Source organism: Panthera tigris, chromosome D3, assembly GCF_018350195.1.
Source record: "Panthera tigris isolate Pti1 chromosome D3, P.tigris_Pti1_mat1.1, whole genome shotgun sequence".
In the NCBI taxonomy this organism is placed as follows: Eukaryota; Metazoa; Chordata; class Mammalia; order Carnivora; family Felidae; genus Panthera; species Panthera tigris.
Window position 1 is genome coordinate 20,541,395 of NC_056671.1, and position 20,512 is coordinate 20,561,906.

Consider the following 20,512-nt stretch of genomic DNA (forward strand, 5'->3'; position numbering starts at 1 on the left):
TCTACACACATTCCTCTAACAGTAAAGGTGTATCAAAAGGGGAAGTAGTTAACTGAATATGACAGCGGACACAGGGCTCCAGGTGCCAGTGCCAATGCAGGAAGCAGCAGAGAGCAGAGGGCAGCTCCCATGGGGGCCTTGGCAATTGGGACCTGACCCTCGTGAGATCGTTCTTAGATGTGCTTCTTATCCAGATGGAGTGTGTTGATTCACACTCTATCCCGGCATCTATGTCAATGTGCTCATTGTCAGACGTCTGAGTCATTCCAGTTTTCTCTCCCAAAGTGCATCAGGAAATATCAGTGAGATCCTAAGGATCCCATTTGGGGCATCTGCTCTAGGATTCATGTATACTCTTTCTGAATTCCTTCCCAAATCCATGGTAGCTCTGTTCCAGAGACCTTGCAAAGGTCCTGTTTTCAACCTTTGTCTTCCCTGGTGGTCAAGAGGAACTTGAATGACTTTCTGGTGTTTTTATTCTATGGCATGAATCTATGTGTCTCCTGAGAACAATACCACATTTGTTTCCATGACTACAGCTTTGTAATATAATTTGAAAGTGCGAAGTATGGTGTCTCGAGGTTTGTTCCTTCTCATGATTGCTTTGGCAATTTGGGGTCTTTACTGGTTCTACAAAATTTAGGTTTTTTTTTTTTTATCTCTGTGCAAAACTTCATTGGAATTTTTATGGGGATTGCATTGAATTTATAGAGTGCTTTTGGTAGTGTGGACATTTTAGCATTATATTTATTGTGGAGATCCCTGGATTTAGGAATTACCTGGAGGCTGTGTGTGAGGTCTACGTGTTTGTCTAAGATGACCTCCATCTCTGTGCTTAAAAATGTGGATGGATTATCATGATTCAAATGATAGAAGAGATACTAGTTTTGGCAATAAGGTAAAGAATGTGGATATGTGCATTTTTCCTTTTTTTCACTGATGTATTCTTTAAAAATCAAAAACCTTTCCTGAGCACCAGCGAAGTTTCCGTAAGCTACGGACACTCAGTGTTGCAAGGACAAACAAAACTGTCAAGGTCGTGGGGCATGTTGGGTTTCCATGTGACTCACTATGACAGACAAGGAGGAGATGTTTCTTGTGAGGTATTCCATGGGAAGGATTAAATATTTGTACGCTAGAGCACACGGTTCTATGTTAACCAAGAGTCGATGACTAGAAGTGTGTATGTGCGCATGTAACTGTATCTTATGTTTTTTTTATATGTAGTTTGTGTTTCATACATTTTTATATATACACATATATATGTATATGTGTGTATATATATGATACAAATCCCAGGAGATAGATCCTAGTTGTATTGTCATGAACAGTGGAGAGATGCATTAGATAAACCACTGGGGAAAATAATTGTGTGAATATTTACATATGAGTAGAACCTTGTGTGACACAGAGAAGGACTAAAGAAGGATCTGGTGTGAGTAATTATAAAACATTGCACACTGAGAAAGGAGGGCTTAGAGCACCAGGAACTTCTGGGTCATGGGACTGAGCTCTGTTGGGTAGTAAGGTCTGTCTGGAAAATACCTGTTCGGGTATTTTCCTGCTGGCCTGCCTCACAGCCCAGTCCTCTCAGTGCCAATGTGAACAGGCCACCGCTGACCCCTGTCCTGGTCACCTGCTGCTCTGACAACGCACAGCATCCCTAGAGGACACTCTGACCTTTGCAGATGGATATTTGAGCTTTCAGTATTCAGGGAAGGAGCATGAGTAGATCCTCTTCCGGGTGCTTGGGATGGAGACATTAATTTTCTTCAGGTCACTGACAACGTCCAGGCTGGTCAACATAGGGCTTATTTTACAGTGTTTACGTTCCTGGACATATTAGTGTTCCCTGACATTGGGTTTGCTTGCTGCGAGGGCCTGGCATCACTACCAGTCTCCGATCTAAATTTGTTTTAATGTTTATTTTTTTTAAGAGAGAGAGGACAGAGAGAAAGAAAAAAGAGAGACATAGAGAGAGAGAGAGAGCAGGGAGGTACAGAGAGAGAGTGGGAGACGCAGAATCAAAAGCAAGCTCCAGGCTCTGATTCTGTGGCACAGAGCCCCAGGCAGGGCTTCGGCTCACGAACCACGAGATCATGACCTGAGCCAAAGTCTGAAGTTTAACCGACTGAGCCATCCAGGCACCCCTACCAGTCTCCAATTGAAACCAATTTCAAGGCCTCATATTTCCCAGGTTCACTCCCGGTTCATATGTGATAAAAAGTCCATGGGGGTTATCCTTGAACTTTGAATACTTTTTGCGGTTGTTGCTGTATTGTGAGAGTCTCCTGTTACCCCACCACCTCCATGGTACAGGCTCTGGGGCATCTGAAGTCTCTGTCAAAAGACTACCTGTTCTCCGCAGAGAAGTATCCACTGTACTTAAATCCCAATCTGGGTTTTGACCAGGCCTTTATACTTAGTCTGGAATTTAATTTCTTCTCTGGTATACTTATGACCCGTTTGCCTCTCTATTGGTCCGGTTTTGTAAGTGTTCTCAGGATGAACATTGATATAAACCATTATACAGTACAAGGGAAACTATCTTCTTAGAAATTTGTTCTCTGCTCATCCATCAAGGGGAATTCAGGAAAGGGAATCCCACTCACATTCAACCCTATTATCCTTATTTGGTAAATGTTCCATGGGTTAGTAGTGAAAAGACAACAAAATGTCTAGATTTTTTCCGGTAATACCAGGGTTCTCTGGACAAGGTAGGATGGGTTCATAGGCTTTTTTCTCTAAAAGAGTGACATTCCTTTCAGAATCATTGCAGGCCGAGTGAGAGGAAAAACAAAGACAGAGAAAGCCTAGAACACATGCAGTTACAGTTTACTGGTCTCACCCTGGCAATTACATCGGCAACAGTCTCATTTCCAAATAGAGTCTCATCCTGAAATATGGGAGTTTTTAGAACTTTTAATCACATGAATTGTTGGAGACACAGTTCAACGCGTAACAATTAATATCCACAGTTTATTCAGAATTTCTTAGTTTTTCCCTAATGTCCTTTTTCTGTTGTATGATCCAGTTTATGATTCTTTGTGACATTGAGTTGTGAATTGTCCTTAAGCTTCTCTTACTGTGACACTTCTTCAGACTGTCCCTCTTGTTGGTGCCTTTGTGCATACTTACTGAGTGGGGGTTATGCCTGACGTCATTCAAGCCAAGGGTTTACACCTGTTCCATGAAATCTCTGCACGGGAATGTGTCTCATCTGATTCCATTTATTTATACCATCAGTTAACAATATGGACGGCAGATACATGTGTAGACACTGAGTTACAACCCAATCCTTTTATGTTCCTGTGGTTGAAATCTTTCTAGTTTTGCCTCATGGGGGCCCTTTAAGTTGGCTCGTGAGCTCCTAGACAAACCCTGTCCTTGTGTGTGTGCTCATACGGGTATGTATGGTGGTTATGCGCTGATGTGCTTGCGTTTGTTTGGGAGACAATGCCAGACAATGACAGAGTGTCATTGAAGGGCCATTAGTATCATATAGAATAATTCTGTGGCTCAGAATGTTTTCCTCTGTTCACACGACTAATTCTTTTTCAGCGTTTAGCACCCCCACGACCTACAGATGTTTGCAGAGTTTTGCTTCTTCCAATGTTTGATATAATTATTAAATTATTTATAAAAGTGGCACCTCCTGGGTGTCCTCTTAGTTAGTTCCTGGTTTGGGTGATTATTTTAAACCTAGAATAAATATCCATGTGCCATGTTTAGGGTGCTTTCAGGCTTTTGTGATTAGGAATCAGTTGTTATAAACATTGAAGTGCAGGGTTTTTCCTATGGACAAAAGTTTTGAAACTTATCTTCATAATTTTACAATTTTAAATTGGCATTTTTTCACAAATAATAGATAAGAAGAAAAGACTAGCCGCTACCATGGAGATAATAGTACCAGATGCAAATAAGGCTGACTTATTCTTCAGGGACCACATGGGTAGAGTTCAGAGAAAAAATAAAAATGCGTCATTTATTTTTATATCAGAAGGAAAAATTGATATGATATGGCCTAGAAGTAAAATACCTGAGCTGATAAAACAAGAGATTTTTCTTCCATCAAGACTGTGTCGGAAGGGTTTTCTGAGAGTGACTTTGAGGACAGAAAGGACAGGAGGAACCTCACTCACGGGAGGTGCCCTTGCATGGACCTGCGTACAAGTCATCAGCCACGGAATGAGCAGAATCACAGGCTAAGCTCAGGAGGCAACTGCTGATGTGTTTCCCTCTTTACAGATGAGTAACTAGGTTTTTGTCTCACTTCCCCACAGGCCTGGACCACTGTGTAAGCACTGCCACTGCTGTACCACGATGAGCAGTAATAATCAGCCTCGTCCTCGGCCTGGAGCCCAGTGATGGTCAGAGTGCCTGTGCTGCCAGACTTGGAGCCAGAGAATCGATCTGGGACCCCTGAGGGTCGGTTGCTATTATCATAGATGATGGTTTTGGGGGCCATTCCTGGGATTTGTTGGTACCAATCCACGTAACTACCAACTCCAGTGCAGGAGATAGTGACCCTCTGGCCCAGGGCCCCAGACACTGAGGATGGTTGAGTCAGCCCCGACTGAGCCCAAATCCCTGGGAAGAGAAACAACAGAGAGGATATTCCTGGAGTCTAGAGACAAGAGGAGGAATCAGGCCCACACCTGTGCTTCCAGAACTCCTTCCCGTGTCCCCACATCAAGTCACCTGTGCAGTGAGCGAGGAGGGTGAGGAGGAGAGGGGACCAGGCCATGGCGGAGGTCAGCACCGATCCTGCCTTCTGTTGCCTCACAGCTGAGCAGAGTCTCCCTTCACCTCTCCCTTCACCTCTTCATCTGTTGAGAGGGGGAGGGCCCAACCATGCAAATGCGACCCCCCTGTTTTCTGACTCCTCACTGACTTCTATGGGTGCCTCTGCCTGAGGATGTCAGGGGGATGGGCAGGGTGGGGGCAATTTCAGGGCAGCGGGTGGGGAGGTCACAGATGTGAGGCCTGAGCAGAGGGCACAGGCAGTGGCAGGTGGCAGTTCTCATCTCTGATCTACCGTGACCCCTCAGAAACAGGCCTTGAGTGCCCCTTAGTGTCCAGACACAGACATGCCATTGTATGACATGAGCAGAGCCCATCAGAGACCACTTCTGCCTCCCCACTGCTCTAGCCACTCTCCTCTAAGCGTTAGACAATGTCTCCCAACGTGGCCCCCCATCACCTCAGGGCAGTCTCTCTGTTCTACTTAGACTCCTGGGGGTGAGCTTGTCCATGGCTCCCTTGACAGTTCATGGATCAGGACTGAAGAGTTGTCTCTACACACATTCCTCTAACAGTAAATGTGTACCAATAGGGGAAGGAGTTAACTGGATATGACAGCGGAGGCAGGGGTTCAGGCACCCATCCCAATGCAGGAAGCAGCAGAGAGCAGAGGGCAGCTCCCATGGGGAACTTTGGCAGATGGGACCTGACCCTGATGAGATTACTCTTTACATGTGCTTCTTACCCAGATGGAGTGTGTTGATTCACACTCTATCCCGGCATCTATGTCAATGTGCTCATTGTCAGACGTCTGAGTCATTCCAGTTTTCTCTCCCAAAGTGCATCAGGAAATATCAGTGAGATGTTAAGGATCCCATTTGGGGCATCTGCTCTAGGATTCATGTATATTCTTTCTGAATTCCCTCCCAAATCCATGGTAGCTCTGTTCTGCAGACCTTGAAAAGGACCGTTTTCAGCCTATGTCTTCCCTGGTGGTCAAGAGGAACTTGAATGACTTTCTGGTCTTTTTATTCTATGGCATCATCCTATGTGTCTCTTGAGAACAATACCACGTTGGTTTTCATGACTACAGCTTTGTAATATAATTTCAAAGTGTGAAGAATGGTGTCTCAAGGTTTGTTCCTTCTCAAGATTGCTTTGGCTATTTGGGGTCTTTTCTGGTTCTATACAAAATTTGTGTTTTTTTTTTTATTTCTGTGCAAAACGTCATTGGATTTTTTATGGGGATTGCATTGAATTTATAGAGTGCTTTGGGTAGTGTGCACATTTTAGCATTATATTCATTGTGGAGATCCCAGGATTTAGGAATTACCTGGAGGCTGTGTGTGAGGTCTAAGGGTTTGTCTAAGATGACCTCCATCTCTGTGCTTAAAAATGTGTATGGATTATGATGTTTCAAATGAAAGAAGAGTTACTAGTTTTGGCAATAAGGTAAAGAATGTGGATATGTGTATTTTTTCTTTTTTTATTCACTGATGTATTCTTTTTAATTCAAAAACCTTTCCTGGGCACCAGCTAAATACCGGTAGGCTGCAGACACTCAGTGCCTCAAGGACAAACAAAACTGTCAAGGTCGTGGAGCCTGTTGGGTTTTCATCTGACTCACTATGACAGACAAGGAGGAGATGTTTCGTGTGAGGTATTCAATGGGAAGCATTGAATATTTATAGGACTAGGGCACACGGTACTATGTTAACCGAGAGTCGATGACTAGAAGTCTGTGTGTGTATAACTGCATCTTATGTATTATTTATACGTAGTTTGTGTTATATATATATATATATATATATATATATATATATATATATATGTATACATATATATATGTGTGTGTGTATATATATATATATATATATATATGATATAAATCCCAGGAGATATATCCTAGATGTATTGTCATGAACAGTGCAGAGATGGATTAGATAAACCACTGGGGAAAATAATTGTGTGAATATTTACAGTAGGAGTAGAAACTTGTGTGACACAGAGAAGGACTAGAGAGGGATCTGGTGTGAGTAATTATAATACATTGCACACTGAGAAAGGAGGGCTTAGAGCACCAGGATCTTCGGGGTCATGGGATGAGCTCTGTCCTTACAATTCCCAAGCTTCTGCAGGTTCCCAAATGGGCAATCCCGTCTGGATGGGGGCCCCATCTGGTGCAGGTGACCCAGTCACCTCCAGTGCAGGACACAACTTCCCTGAGGGGGTCCCTCACCTGACATCCCAACAACACAACTATCTAAGTGATGGTGGGGGGTGGGGGCATGGAGTGATTCATGCTGAGGAAGCCACAGCTCTGAAGTAACGACTGAGGTGTGGTGGTGCATGCCACACAGGAGGTCGCACTTGGGGGATCAGAAGCCCCCGACCCTGTGTAGGGATGGATGGGGTGCCAGGCAAGCTCAAGTCCAGAGGGTCCCTCTCTGCTCAACTCTAGTTCCTTCTCCCAGTCCTAAGTGAGTCTGAACTCTGAGACAGCAGGGGGCGCTGGAGGTCTGTCCCTGTGCATTGGGGGAGGTGCAGGGATGGCTGGGGGGTGTCTCAGCTGGGCACCCAGTCCTGGAACCCTGCCTTGTACCCTCTGCTCTATGCTCACCGGGGCCCACGATTGGCTCCCCAGCCCCCCCCCCCCCCCCTCAGTTGTCACCATATTCAGTGAGTAGGTTTCAGGACCCAGGAGGGGAGTGATTTGCATGAAGGATTCCTCTCTGCTCTCCAAAGTGGGGAGGGGATGAGAGAGGCTTTGTGCAGTTCTCTCACTGGTGGGCTCAGTCAGGGGCACAGCCTGGGCTGTCTCCACCTTGACCTGGACCCCTCTCCTCCTCACCCGCCTTGTTCTCCGCTTAGGTGACTGGCTGTGGAAAGCAAGGCGAGTGATTATGGACTGGCATGTGCTGGGCTCCTTCTTCCCCTCTTTTGAAGAACAAGCTGGAGGCATTCCCTCAGGACCTGCCTGTCCGTGTCTCCACTGCTCTGTTGCAGGGTCCTGGGCACAGTGTGCCCCGACACAGGAGGCCTCCCTGTCAGGGTTTCAGGGGCACAAGGTGACCTTCACCTGTACGGGAATTAGCAACAGTGTTGGAGCAAATTATGTGGGCTGCTTCCAAGAGATTTCTCTCAGCGTTACCACAACTGTGGTGCTCAGAAGAAATGGGCCCTCGGGGATCTCAGCTCGGTTCTCTGGCTCCCACTCTGGGAACAAGGCCTCTAGGACCTTCTCAGCCTGCAGCCTGAGGATGAGCCATATTGTTAGTGCTCAACATGGGGCAGAAGCATCAGTTCTGACTTACTGCTGCAGGCCCATGGGGACCTGAGACAGAAAGCTGTCTCTGTCACCCCCAGGACTGCCGGTGAGAAACAGACAGGGAGGCCTTGGAGACCCTGGAGGGTCTGAGGGTCTGACTCTGAGCACAGAGGAAATTTAAAGGGTCAGTGACAGTAGTTGCCTCTCATTTGTTTTTTCTTCCTTTCCTGTCTCCCTTTCCTGTCTCCCTTTCTTTCTTTCTTTCTTTCTTTCTTTCTTTCTTTCTTTCTTTCTTTCTTTCTTCTTTCCTTCTCTTTCTCCCTCTATCTCTCTCCCTTTCTTCTTTCCTTCCTTCCTCCCTTCCTTTCTTCCTTGGATAAAGAGCTTTATTTGGATTAAATGAGAGCTGGTGAAAGAGAAGGGCCCAAGACTCCAGTGAGATTAGGTTCCAAAAGGGCAGGCAGAGCTTATCAACCCAATGGACTCCACCTCCCAGCAGCCTTCCAGTTAGTAGGGTCAATAAAGGCCTGCTGGGAAATGTATTTGCCAGTAAATCACCAACATTTGCCAACCATCACTACAATGGTAGAGTTTCTCTTTTCCATAATTAAATCTCCACAACACCTCCCATGACACCACAAATATTACAAAAAATGTTTTAAAAAATCGCATTTGACAGATCTTATACTCGTCTTGAGTAGTTAGCTCCGAAGTCTCATCATCTGCCAAAAATAGTTCTACTAAACTCATTGGCTGAAACGTCCATCCATGTAGTGAGAAGACAGTCTTTGCTGGCCCATGGTCATTCTAATCCAATTTCCCCAGCCAGTAGGGCTGCATAGCAGAGTAAGGCTCAGATTGGGGGTGAAGGGGGAAGGGACGGGGCTAATTTTCTCCAGTATAAGTTCGCATCTAAAGCTTGGTGGGAGAGCAGAACCAGAAAGGCTTGAGGGAAGGGTCCAGGCCCTGTACTCGGTCTGAAGAGAAGGAGGAGGAGGAGGAGGTGGAGGAGGAATGCTTACCATGCTTATTGTATTTGCATATCTGTAAGAACTTTCTTCATTTTCTTCCATGTCTTCTTTTCCATCTGTTTTCCATGCCAGGTGCCAAGGGATTCACAAGAGGAATGCCAGGAGCAGGTGGTGGGTAGGGAGTAGGTAGGGACCTAGGGGTTGGCCTCCCGGATGCCCTGGTTATGGTGCAGGATGGGGGTGCACTGGGGAGAAAGCTGGATTCCCCCGGGGAGCTGCTGCAGGAGATGGAGAGGGGCCTGGAGGGCAGGCAGGGTGGTCAGGTGGTGGATGGCAGGATGGGCACCTTCAGGGTACCTGACGTCAGTAGATCTGGATTTGGACCTGGCTGCTTGGCATTGGGATTCCACATGTTCAGGTGTTTCCTCCAGCCTTTACACACACCACCACCTGGGCTTGACTCACCCTGCCTCTCACCTCAAGTTCTTTTTCCTAAAAATAAAACAAATCTAGTGAGATAATTTGCATGTCACCGAGTTCACTCCTTCAAGTATACAACCCAGCAGTCTGTAGTATATTTACAGAGTTGTGCAAACATCATCATGATCGAATCGACAACATTTCCATCACCTGCGGAAAAAGCGCTGACCCACTAGCAGTCACGCCATTGCCCCTCTCTGCACTCACCCCTTTGTCACCACCGGTTCCTTCCTGTCTGCAGTGACTTCCCTCTTGCGCACATTTCACAGGTGCTGAATCACAGAACAGGTGCCACTGTAAGCACTTCACTCACTGGCATTAAGAATGTGTGCATTGTTGCGGGAACATCAACACCACCATCTGTAAATATATGGATTGCTTCACTTGGTTGCTTGTCACTCTTGTGCAGCGACCATGCCGATCTATCTGTATGGTTCCAGTTTTAATGGCATCGGCTGTCAAAACAGTAATCACTTACTTTTCCTTAGTGGTTTATACAATAATTAAGGATTTCATTCTTTTTCAATTTTTATCTTCCAATATCAATTCACCCCTTCCATGATTTATGTTATATATTTGTACATACTTCTTTTTGTTCAACAATTTAGCCAGTAGTTGCTGTATTCTGTTATGAAAAATAATACTGTGTGTTATGAGACTGTTTTTCTGGTTTTGGTGTCATGCATTTTTGCTTTACCCTTGGAGAGGATGCAGGCTGTGTCTCCTTTCCCTGGTTCCTATTCCCTCGTGCCTGGTGGATGCCAAATGTTCTTGCCCCTCATTTCCCTTGACTGAGGTGTTTCCAGAGTCCCTTCCTGACTTTCTCACCCCCTGTGCCCACAGCTCTGCAACTGAGACCTCCTGTCTCCCTCTTGCTCTTCCTGGATGCATGTCCCGTGGTCAGGGCTCAGGTCTCCCCACATGCCGGCCTGTGTCTTCACATTCAAGGGACTTTCTCCTCTCATGCTGGTTCAGGCCACTAGTCGCCTTCCCTTTCTGTCTCCTGCAGCTTTTTCTGGAACCCACTTTTCTTCCCACTGATGCTCCTGACTTGTAGTGTGAGCACGGGAGTGAAGCCGCCAGGGTTTCCAGTCTGAGCGCTTATTTATTTGCTGATTTTCACTTCCGGGTTGTGCGAAGTTGCAACTCGGTCCATCTCATGCTTTACGGAAGGTGTGAATTTTGTGTAGTTTCCTCTGTCTTCTTAATTGTTGGTGTGTTTTTAACAGCTGTCATGGGTATTTCCAATTTCTTTGTTTCTAAATTTTCCATATTTTTAATATAATGAGCACCAGAATTTTCCATATTTTTAATAAAATAAAATATAATTTTTATATATACTTTTATATATACTTTGACATAAAAGGAAAAGTTATCAGAGCTAAGTGCTATGACCAATACACTTCATATTTCTCTTCAACTTCTTATGAATACAAAAAGAATGTAACTAAAAACAGAAGTAAAGTGTAATAAGAAAGAATAAGGTTTTTATTTGAGAAATGATATATGTTATATAAAAGGCTCAGGGCATTTAAATTTAAAAATATTTTACTGAAAAAAACAATTCAGTAAAATCATCAGAAGTATGTAAAATAAAACGTATTATTTTAATAAAATTTTAAATAAGAGTTTTACTTTTTTAAATCCCTCATTTTTTTTTTTACTCATGTCTTTAATTATTTAAGCAATTACTGTTCACATTTGGACTTCTTTTAAGTTAATTCTTCTGTTCTCTTTTTTATGTGTACCATTTTTTTCTATATTCATTTAGTTTTTCATAAGTTAAAAATAATGAAAATAGTCCTAATAAGATTACCAAAAAAAGTAAAGTGCTGAATAAACATGTTGAGATGTGTGCAATTTGTATTTTAAAGGAAATTGTAAAATTCCCTGAAGTATATGAAAGCACATTTGAAAAAACTGGCGAATGTTTACTTTTGTCTTCAATAAGAAAACTAACCATAAACATGTTAACCTTTTTAGCTGGTGATCTCATTTCTATCTTCTATGTTTTACTTTGGATTCTGGATAGAAGATACTTTCTAACTTCAAGGAAGTTGAGGGCAATCTGACTATGTATTGAAGACAGGGCAAGACATACCAATGAGTTACGGAGAGAATGTGGGAAGTGAAGGGTCATGGAGTGTCTGAACTAGGGACATCCCGGAGGGAGTTTCATAAATCCATAGTGGGAGCCGTCAGCATGGCGTGTGCACCTGCAGCCACAGTCAGCTGGCAGATTTAGGGGGAGAAGAAGCATCCTGGTGGATTCCATGGGCGTGGGGAGGGGGCTAGTGAGGTGAGGAGACTAATCCTTGGTGGGTGATGAGGGATGGAGTATGGGGATAATGGTGACCCATGACTTGATGTAAGTGAGGAGGGACAAGGGGTATAAGGAAGTGAAGAAATCAGCAGGGAAAGGGAAAGAGAAAATGCAGTTTCTTTCCTATTCCAAAAACCCTCCCACTCACCTTCACCCTGGACAGGAGGGGGTGCTATCTCTCCCCCCCTGCCTCCTGCCTGGTCACCTTGACACCAAGGTGTCAAGAAAAAAAATTGGTTGTGATAATAGTTGAACTATTAAAAACTAGATGACAGCAGGGCTCCCTTAGCCTTTCAGGGGGTGTGATTCTCTTCCAGAGACTTCCTGCAAACTTCAGAATATAGAATCATTTTTCTTATGCCCCAGAATCTGTTTCCCAAGAACTATCTGGACAGTAGATCCTCCAGAGAAACATTCTCCTCTTGTCACTTATGTTCTAGGTTTTAGCCTTTTCCACTGAAAGTCATCACAGTGGACACCTGGGGACACAGGGGACTGTGGGATGGCTGTGGTGTGGGGGCAGGAGGGCTCTCCTGGAACAAGGCCAATGACCAAGCATCCCAGGTTGAGTCTCTGTCCCCGTGGGCAGCACAGTCCCCAACCATCTCTGGGCTCCAATCTGCAGCTGATACTGTTTGGTACATTGATTCTGGGAAAGCAGTCTCAGTGCTGCTCTCACAAGGCCAAGGCCCGTAAGAATGTGACATATAATCTCTCTCTGCTCTCAGGGCTGGGCTGTCACTCCCTTAGTGACACCCTCAGGCAGGGAGGGGGAACCTTTACAGCGAACTTTTTTATTCCAACCCAGAGCTACAAGGCTTGTGACCTCAGGGACACAGTCCCCCTTATCTCCACCTCTCTACCACTCATATGTGAGTTCTTTGATGGGAACTTCCGGGTCCAGGTGACCTTGGTAATATCATCTTGTGCAAAGTGTCTGGTAATGTTTTTGACTTATTTTCTATTCAGGTTGTTTGTTTTCCTGTACCTTGTTTGTTTGAAAAGTTCATTGTATGGTTCCTTCCTTCCTTCCTTCTTTCCTTCCTTCCTTCCTTCCTCCCTCCCTCCCTCCTTCCCTCCCTCCCTCCCATCTATCCTTCCTCATTTCTTTCCTTCCTTCCTTCCTTCCTTCCTTCCTTCCTTCCTTCCTTCCTTTTTCCTTCCTTCCTTCCTTCCTTCATTCCTTCCTTCCTTCCTTCCTTCCTCCCTCCCTTCTTCCCTACTTCCTTCCATCCTTTTTTCTTTCTTTCCTTTCTCATACACATTTATTTGTGCATTTATTTTGTACTGCTCAACTGTACAGAAGTTTGACAATTGATCTGAAATAAATTCTGTTTCTGGTTTATTGGTTTTCACTATTAGATTTTATTTTTGTCATTACTCTGGAGAAATGGTACACATCTTCTCTTATAGTATAGACACTGAGTATCAGATTTTCCAGTCAGTCAGCTCATACTACATATGAGTCATGGGCCGGGTGCTCTCCATCTGCTACAATGCTCCTGAACCCTCTGTGATCTTCTCTCATAGTCATTGCCTTTGAAGTTGGCCAAATATGCCAGTGCTTCTAATAACTTGGGGAAAAGGAAAGAAACTTTGCTCTGGAGCAACTACCAGCATTGGTAGAAAAAGTCCTTGTGAGGATTCCATCTGGAGGCCTGAGGAACACATGCCCTGAGCCCACACATGCCGGAAACCAGCTGCCAAACGGGAGATTTTGTTCAGATACAAGGGATTCAGGACAGAACCAAGGTGTTCAGGTCTCATTCCTCCCGTCTACTTGTCACCTCTACAGATATTCCACATAATCTGGCAGTGAGTTGGCTTCTGGCAGGTGCCTTGGGTGATTAACAATCTAGGATTATCTAAAAACAGACATTAGGCATGTAATGACCCAGACTGACCTATAAGTTCACCCATCATTACAGCTGGCATGGGTTTCCCTTACAGATTCTCTTACATGTTACTGTTGTGCCAAATGTGTTGCAGCTGTTGTTTTGTGAGGGTCTCCTGATAGGTTCCCTCAATCCCAGGGGACAGGCCCTGGCCTCTAACATCGGTCTGTACATGAAAATACAATACTGGTGGGGAAAGTATTTTCTGCCCTTGCACCCTACTCTGGGTTTTAATGTACTTATTGGTATTTTCTTGGCAATTCGTAGTTTTCTTCTGATGCAGTGATGTATCTATTACCTTTAAGCCTATTTTAAAATTGCTCTGCACATTAGGACTGATATAAAAAGAACACTGTATATAAATAAAGTGTATCAATGGACCCTTGCCTTTATTACAGATTCTTCTTCCACTGCTGGATAAGGACCCCCATGGCCTGTTATCTCCAACAACCTGGGCCCCAATTCACTGTACTGGGAAATACCCTGCTTGCTTTTTTTTCATTTCCTTAGACTCCCTGTTCCTCCTCACTTCTTTAAAATCACGGATCATCCTTATCATCATAATGTATTCTTTGTAACCACCGACATTAGTCTTGCCTGCCTCGCTAACAGCCCCCACAGAACCCACTATGCCACTTCCTCCCCAGCTGCCTGTGGCTGCAGGTGCACGTGGCCGTGCTGACTGTTCTCGCTCTGAATTTATGAGACTCCCTCTAGGGAGACCCTAGCTCAGCCACTCTGTGATCCTCCATTTCTCCCATCCCTCTCTGTAATCCATTGTTACGTCTTTCCCCGTCCACAGTACATAGTCAGACTTTTCTCGATTTCCTTGAAGTTAGAATGTATCTCCCATCCAGACCCCAAATTGGAAACAGAAGCTAGAAGATAGTTGCAGGAGCTCAGCTGTGAACTGTTACAATGCTTATATTTTGTTTTCTTCTTAAAGACAACAACAATATGTTCACCACTTTTTTCAAACGTGCCTTCACATTCTTCAGGGAGTTTTACAATTCCCCGTAATATACAGATTGCACACATCTCAGGATATTTGCTCTTATTGTAATAGCGCTCCCACTGGTCTTTTTTTAAGATTTAAAAACATTTTTTTACATTTATTTTCAGAGGCGGGGGAGGGGCAGAGAGAGGGAGAGAGAATCCCAAGCAGGCTCCACCCTGTCAGAACACAGCCCAATGTGAAAACCATGAGATCACAAACCATGAGATCATGACCCGAGCCGAAATAAAGAGCCAGACGCTTAACCGAGCCACCCATGCACCCCAGCACTCCCACTATTCTTAAAATAAAACTTGCTTCAAGCTTATGCATTCTTCGTTTGCTGACCAAAGATTTTTGGTCTATAGCAGAACTATCCTACTTTCCTTCAGATTTGCAGACCACTGGCCTGAGGAGTGAAGGACCAAACGCTCCCAGAGGATAAGTCAAACAGCAGATGTCAGTAAGTGTATGCAGAGTCATGTCTTCATATGGTTTATGGTCTGGGCACCTGCTTCTCCTGCACAGAGCCCCTACCATTTTGACACCTTCCCGTGGTGAACCCTCTGGCTTCACCTGGACAAGAAAGATGGGTTTTGAGACATCTGTCCATAGTCTTCCCAGGTTGCTGGCTTCCTTTCTCACCATCACTCGTCTCTCCAGCACTGATTTTTCAGTGACTATAGCAGAACCCGACTTTGGAACTGGTTCTTTGTCCAGTAACATTAGCACTTTTATTTTGTTCGTAATAACATTAAAATCATTTTCATTATTATTTTTTTGAGAGAGAGGAATGGAGAGAGAGAGAGCGACTGCAGGGGAGGGGCAGAGGGAGAAGGAGAGGGAGCATCTCAAGCAGGCTCCATGCCTGGCAACAGGCTGACCTGGGGCTTGATCTCACGACCGTGATCCTAACCTAAGATGAAATAAGCAGTCAGTCACTTAACAGATGAGTGACCCAGGCATCCCTTCATTATTTTTTTAAAAGTGTTAATGTTTATTGGGGCGCCTGGGTGGCTCAGTCGGTTGAGCGTCCGACCTCGGCTCAGGTCATGATCTCATGTTCTGTGAGTTCGAGCCCCGTGTCGGGCTCTGTGCTGACAGCTCAGAGCCTGGAGCCTGCTTTGGATTCTGTGTCTCCCTCTCTCTCTGCCCCTCGCCTGCTCATTCTCTCTCTCTCTCTCTCTCTCTCTCTCTCTGTCAAAAACAAATAAACATTAAAAAAATTTTTTAAAAGGTTTTAATGTTTATTTACTTTTGAGAGAGAGAGACAAACAGATACAGACACAGAGAGACAGAGTGCAAGTGGGGGAGGGGCATAGAGAGGTAGACACAGAATCTGAAACAGGCTCCAGGCTCTGAGCTGTCAGCACAGAGCCCAAGGCAAGGGTTCAAACTTGGGAATGATGAGATCATGACCTGAGCCAAAGTCGAATGTTTAATAACTGACTGAGCCACCTAGGAGCCCCATCCCTTCATTATTTTTAACTTATGAAAAAGTATCATTATTTAAAGATTATTGAAATAATTAATAGAAACTTTAATTTATATTTCTGATGACTCCACTGAATTTTCTTATCAGTGCAATATTTTTAATCTAAATACCTTGAGCTTTCTATAAGCAGAAAGTTTGGAGGTCCCTAGAACAAAACCAAAACAAAAGAAATATAAAGACAGAAAAAGAGGAGACAGCTTTCCTGACCCAAAAGCAATAATTTCAGCCCCCAGCTGTTTTCTGGAATCCATACCCTGCAGGCTCTACTTGCCCAGTACACATCTTGCAGAACCTTCTAGGAAGCGTTGGAACAAATAAATACAACAACCTGGTCATAGAAGATTTTAAGGAAACAAAGGGAATGCGAAAACTAAGTCTCTACGAGGTCAGGAAACAGTCTGACCACATCAGAGACAAAAACTCAGTGGTGTAACACCCAGTGTTGTTTCAAAAGTAAAGCTGACCTAAAGCACATTCTTGAGTTGTTTTTGCAGGGTTCAAACCGCGCCCCAAAGGGTTAATGAGGTTAGAACTGTCCCCAGCAGGACCTGCACTGACACCCCTTCTTTTTTCACAGGAAAGTCAACCTTCTGTTTCAGAGGCAAACAGCAGGCCGGGCTTGGCAGCCTAGACCAGGTACATCCTCCACCAACTCCACCTGCTCAGATGGACCCCGGCGTGTCCTCCAGGGACCTCCGCCTCAGGATGATGTTCAATCTCCGCTCTCGGAGGAGCACAAGCTTCAGCTAACACCTCACAGGATACACACACAGGCCCGTGCTCTCAGGACCCCTGCACAACCTGGTGCCACCTTACGTGGGATGACAAAACTCCCTCTTCTGGGTCTCCATCCTAACCCTGAATCAAAGGAACCCACTCCCCTCCACTCAGGGAGTCACAGCTTTGGAAGTTACTCCCCTGATCTCCTTATTGGCTGCAGATCAAGATTCCTTTGTGTGACGTCTAGTGCAGTCTCTCCCCCTGTGACTCACCAAGGAGTGAACTCATGGTGGTTCTGTGACACTTGGACCTGATACATTTCATCCCTTAACAAGAAAACCTGGCTTATTCTCCCTACTCTACCTGTGGTTTTAGTCACATTTATTGAATGTATTAATAAGAAATTGCCAATACATATAAACTAAATATATTTGATCGTTTTTACTCCTTATATCAATGTTAGAATCCAGTAAAAAATAAAAACAGTAATTAACTTAAGAAGTATTCTTTAAAGGAGGTTCCCTTTTGATATGATTTTTTCACATTTAAACAAAATTTTCATGAGAATTTCCGGATAGCTGAGGTGAAATATCCATGACAGCTCTTAAAAACACCTGCATAATTAAGAAGGCAGAAGAAACTACACAAGACTCACACTCTTTTAACACATGAGACAGACCGTGCATCATCTTCACACAGCATGGAAGTGAAATAAATGAGGAAGTAAATGCAAATGCAAAAGTAAATGCAGGGACCCTGGTGGCCTTGCTCGCACGCTCACACCACAAGTCATGAGCTTTAGTGGAAAGAGAAGTCAGTTCCAGAAACATCTGTGAAGAGAGAAGGAGAAAGTTAGCAGCGGCCTGAACCACCCTCAGAAGAGAAAGTCCCCTGAGTGCGAAGACACAGGACAGAGTGCGGGGAGACCTGACCCTGACCACAGGATGGGCATTCAGGGCGAGCAGGAGGGAGATAGGAGGTCTCAGATGCACTGTTGTGAGCAGATGGGCAAGAAAGTTGGGAGAGCAGCTCTGGAAACACCTCAGTGATGGGAAAAGAGGGGGAAGGAGACAGTAAGCACCTGCCAGCCACGAGGGATAAGAAAGAAGAGAAAAGAGAAACAGCCCACCTCCCTACCACAAGGAAAGCAAAAATGTATGATACAAAAACTAGAAAAATTGTCTAATAATCACATAATAATTTTCATAACAGAATGGAAGAGTCACTGGCTAAAGTTTTGAACAAAAATGGAATCTTCAAAAGTATACACAGTTTAAAAATGACAAGGGGGTAACAGATATTGGAAAATAAAAATTAAAAAAATGAAATCTGTAGTTACTTCATAGAGCGCTGAAGAAAAATAAATTATGCTTATTTAGACAGCCTCTTATTAAAATGGGAATCTTCCAGATCAGTTAGCACGGCATCCATACAAGGGTGGTTTGCAAATAAGTGAAGAGGGGTCCATGCCATGGAGGATAGGCACCAGGTTCTGCTTCTGAGCACACAAGTGAGACACCTGCACAAACCTCTCGCTCCCCTCCTGGGACAGCAGAGTGGAACCCTTCATGCAAGTCATTCCATCCCCTGGGGTGCCGGAACTGAATTTGGGGAAAGCTGGATGTGAGTTGGGGCTGGGAGGCCTCTCCTGGGCTGCAGTGAGCACAGAGCAGAGGGCACAACGTAGGGCCCCAGGCCTGGGTTTCGAGCTTAGACCCCCACAGACTATCAGGGAGAATGTGACCTGAGCACAAGGGCAGAGGGCACATACGCCCCTCCACAGCATCTATGTGGGAGGCCTGAGGGGAAAGCCAATCTCTCTCTCAACTCAAGACATTTCCCACTCTTGCAGTTCATTCCCTATAACCCTGTGCCCTGACCTTGTGTGTGTGTATGTATGATTTAAGTATATATATATGTGTGTGTGTTTGTGTGTGTGGTCATACATATGAAACACAAATTACTTACATGAAATATTAGATATGGGTATACATATATACACACTTTTAGCCAACCACTCTCACTTAACATAGAACTGTATGTCCTATTCCTACAAATGCTTACTGTTTCTCTCTGAACTTCACATAAAACATCTGATCACTGTCTTTCATAGTGAGTTAGATGAAAACCCAACAGATGTCCATGACCTCACAATTCTGTTTGTTCCTTATAGCACAGTATGTGGAGCTTGTTGATACTTAGCTGGTGCTCAGTCAATATTTTTAAATTAAAAAATAAATCAGTGAATAAAAAAAGAAAAAAATATACACATATCACTTTCTTTAACTTATGGCTAAAACATATATCTCCATTTTATTTTGGGCCATCATTATCCACCCAGATTCTTACCCCCAGGCATGGGTGTCATCTTAGACACATCCTTATACCTTACTCATAACCTCCAGGTAATTCCTAAATCCGGTGCTTTTCACAGCAAAAGTAACTTTAAAATGTCCATGCTACCCAAATCAATCTATAGATTAAATACAATTTCTATGAAAAGTCCAATGACATTTTTTCACAGAAATAGAAAAAAGTCCCGAAGTTTGTATCGAGTCAGAAAAGCCTCCAGGGGCCAAAGCAATCTTGAGAATGAACTGTCGCAGGGTGTATGGCCAGAGTCACAAAAGATGAGTCCGCAAACGAAGTGCCGTTAAGTGAAGGTCCTCATACTCGAGTCGGGATGAGGCCCCAACTCTAGAATGAAGCTTCTTTTTATTAGGATAATTGCTAAAGACTATGTACATAAAGTCAGCTAAGCAAGTGTGTTACTCAACCTAACGGTCTAGCTTTTCAAGGTTGAATTTCCAGTTAACTGGTTTCTGTATCACTAGGAAGGGTCAGATGTGAAGGAGGATCCACCTTGGACACGTTCAGCTATGTAAACATGTCCTAAAGCCTTGCACCTTCTCCAGCCCTTCCCTTTTGAAGTCTTTTCCTTGGAGGCTTCTCTCCTGCATCTCCCACAAAGAACAAAGCTGGAGTCATCATACTTTCTGCTTTCAAATTTTGTAGTCATGAAAACAGTGTGGTACTGGTGTAGAATGAGACACATAGATAGATGCCACAGGAAAAAAAGAGACCAGAAATAAATGCAAGTTCCCCTTGACCACCAGGGAGGATGTAGGCTGAAAACAAGGACTTTGCACGGTCTCTGGAAGAGAGCTAACGTGGATTTTGAAGGGGATTCAGCCAGGAATGTGCATGAATCATACTGCAGATGCCCCAAATGAGATCCTCAGGTTCTCACTGGTGTTTCCTGACACATTTTGGGAGAGACAGCTGGAAATGCCGGACCCCGTGCAATGGGACACATTGATACTCATGCCATGGTGGGCAGCGTGCATCCACATGGTCAATCTGGGGTAAGAAACGCAGCCCAAAGGACGCTTTCAGCTGGGTCAGGGCACACCTGCCAAGAGCCGCTGCAGGAGCTGCCCTCTTTTCTCTGCTGCTTCCTGCGTTGGCACGGGGTCCTGAGCCCTGGTTCCGCTGCCATTCCAGGTTACCCATTCCCCTGCTGGTGCACTGTTACTTTGGGGAATGATGAAAAGGTCCTAGAAATGGATAGTTGTGACGGTTACATAACACTGCAAATACACTTAGCGTCTCTGAGAATGATT

The 20,512-nt window shown here is 44.5% G+C and overlaps 1 non-coding gene and 2 gene segments (V, D, J or C); all 3 read right to left on the reverse strand.

The window, feature by feature from the left end:
* Positions 1–20,512, reverse strand: part of LOC122232563 — a 1,057,381-nt gene that overhangs the window by 850,672 nt on the left and 186,197 nt on the right.
* LOC122232571 lies at positions 4,184–4,814 on the reverse strand. The segment is given in 2 exon segments: positions 4,184–4,590; positions 4,702–4,814. Coding segments are annotated over 2 exon segments (438 nt in total).
* LOC122232838 lies at positions 9,827–9,930 on the reverse strand. The gene has a single exon (XR_006210250.1). It is a non-coding gene; the product is annotated as a U6 spliceosomal RNA (small nuclear RNA).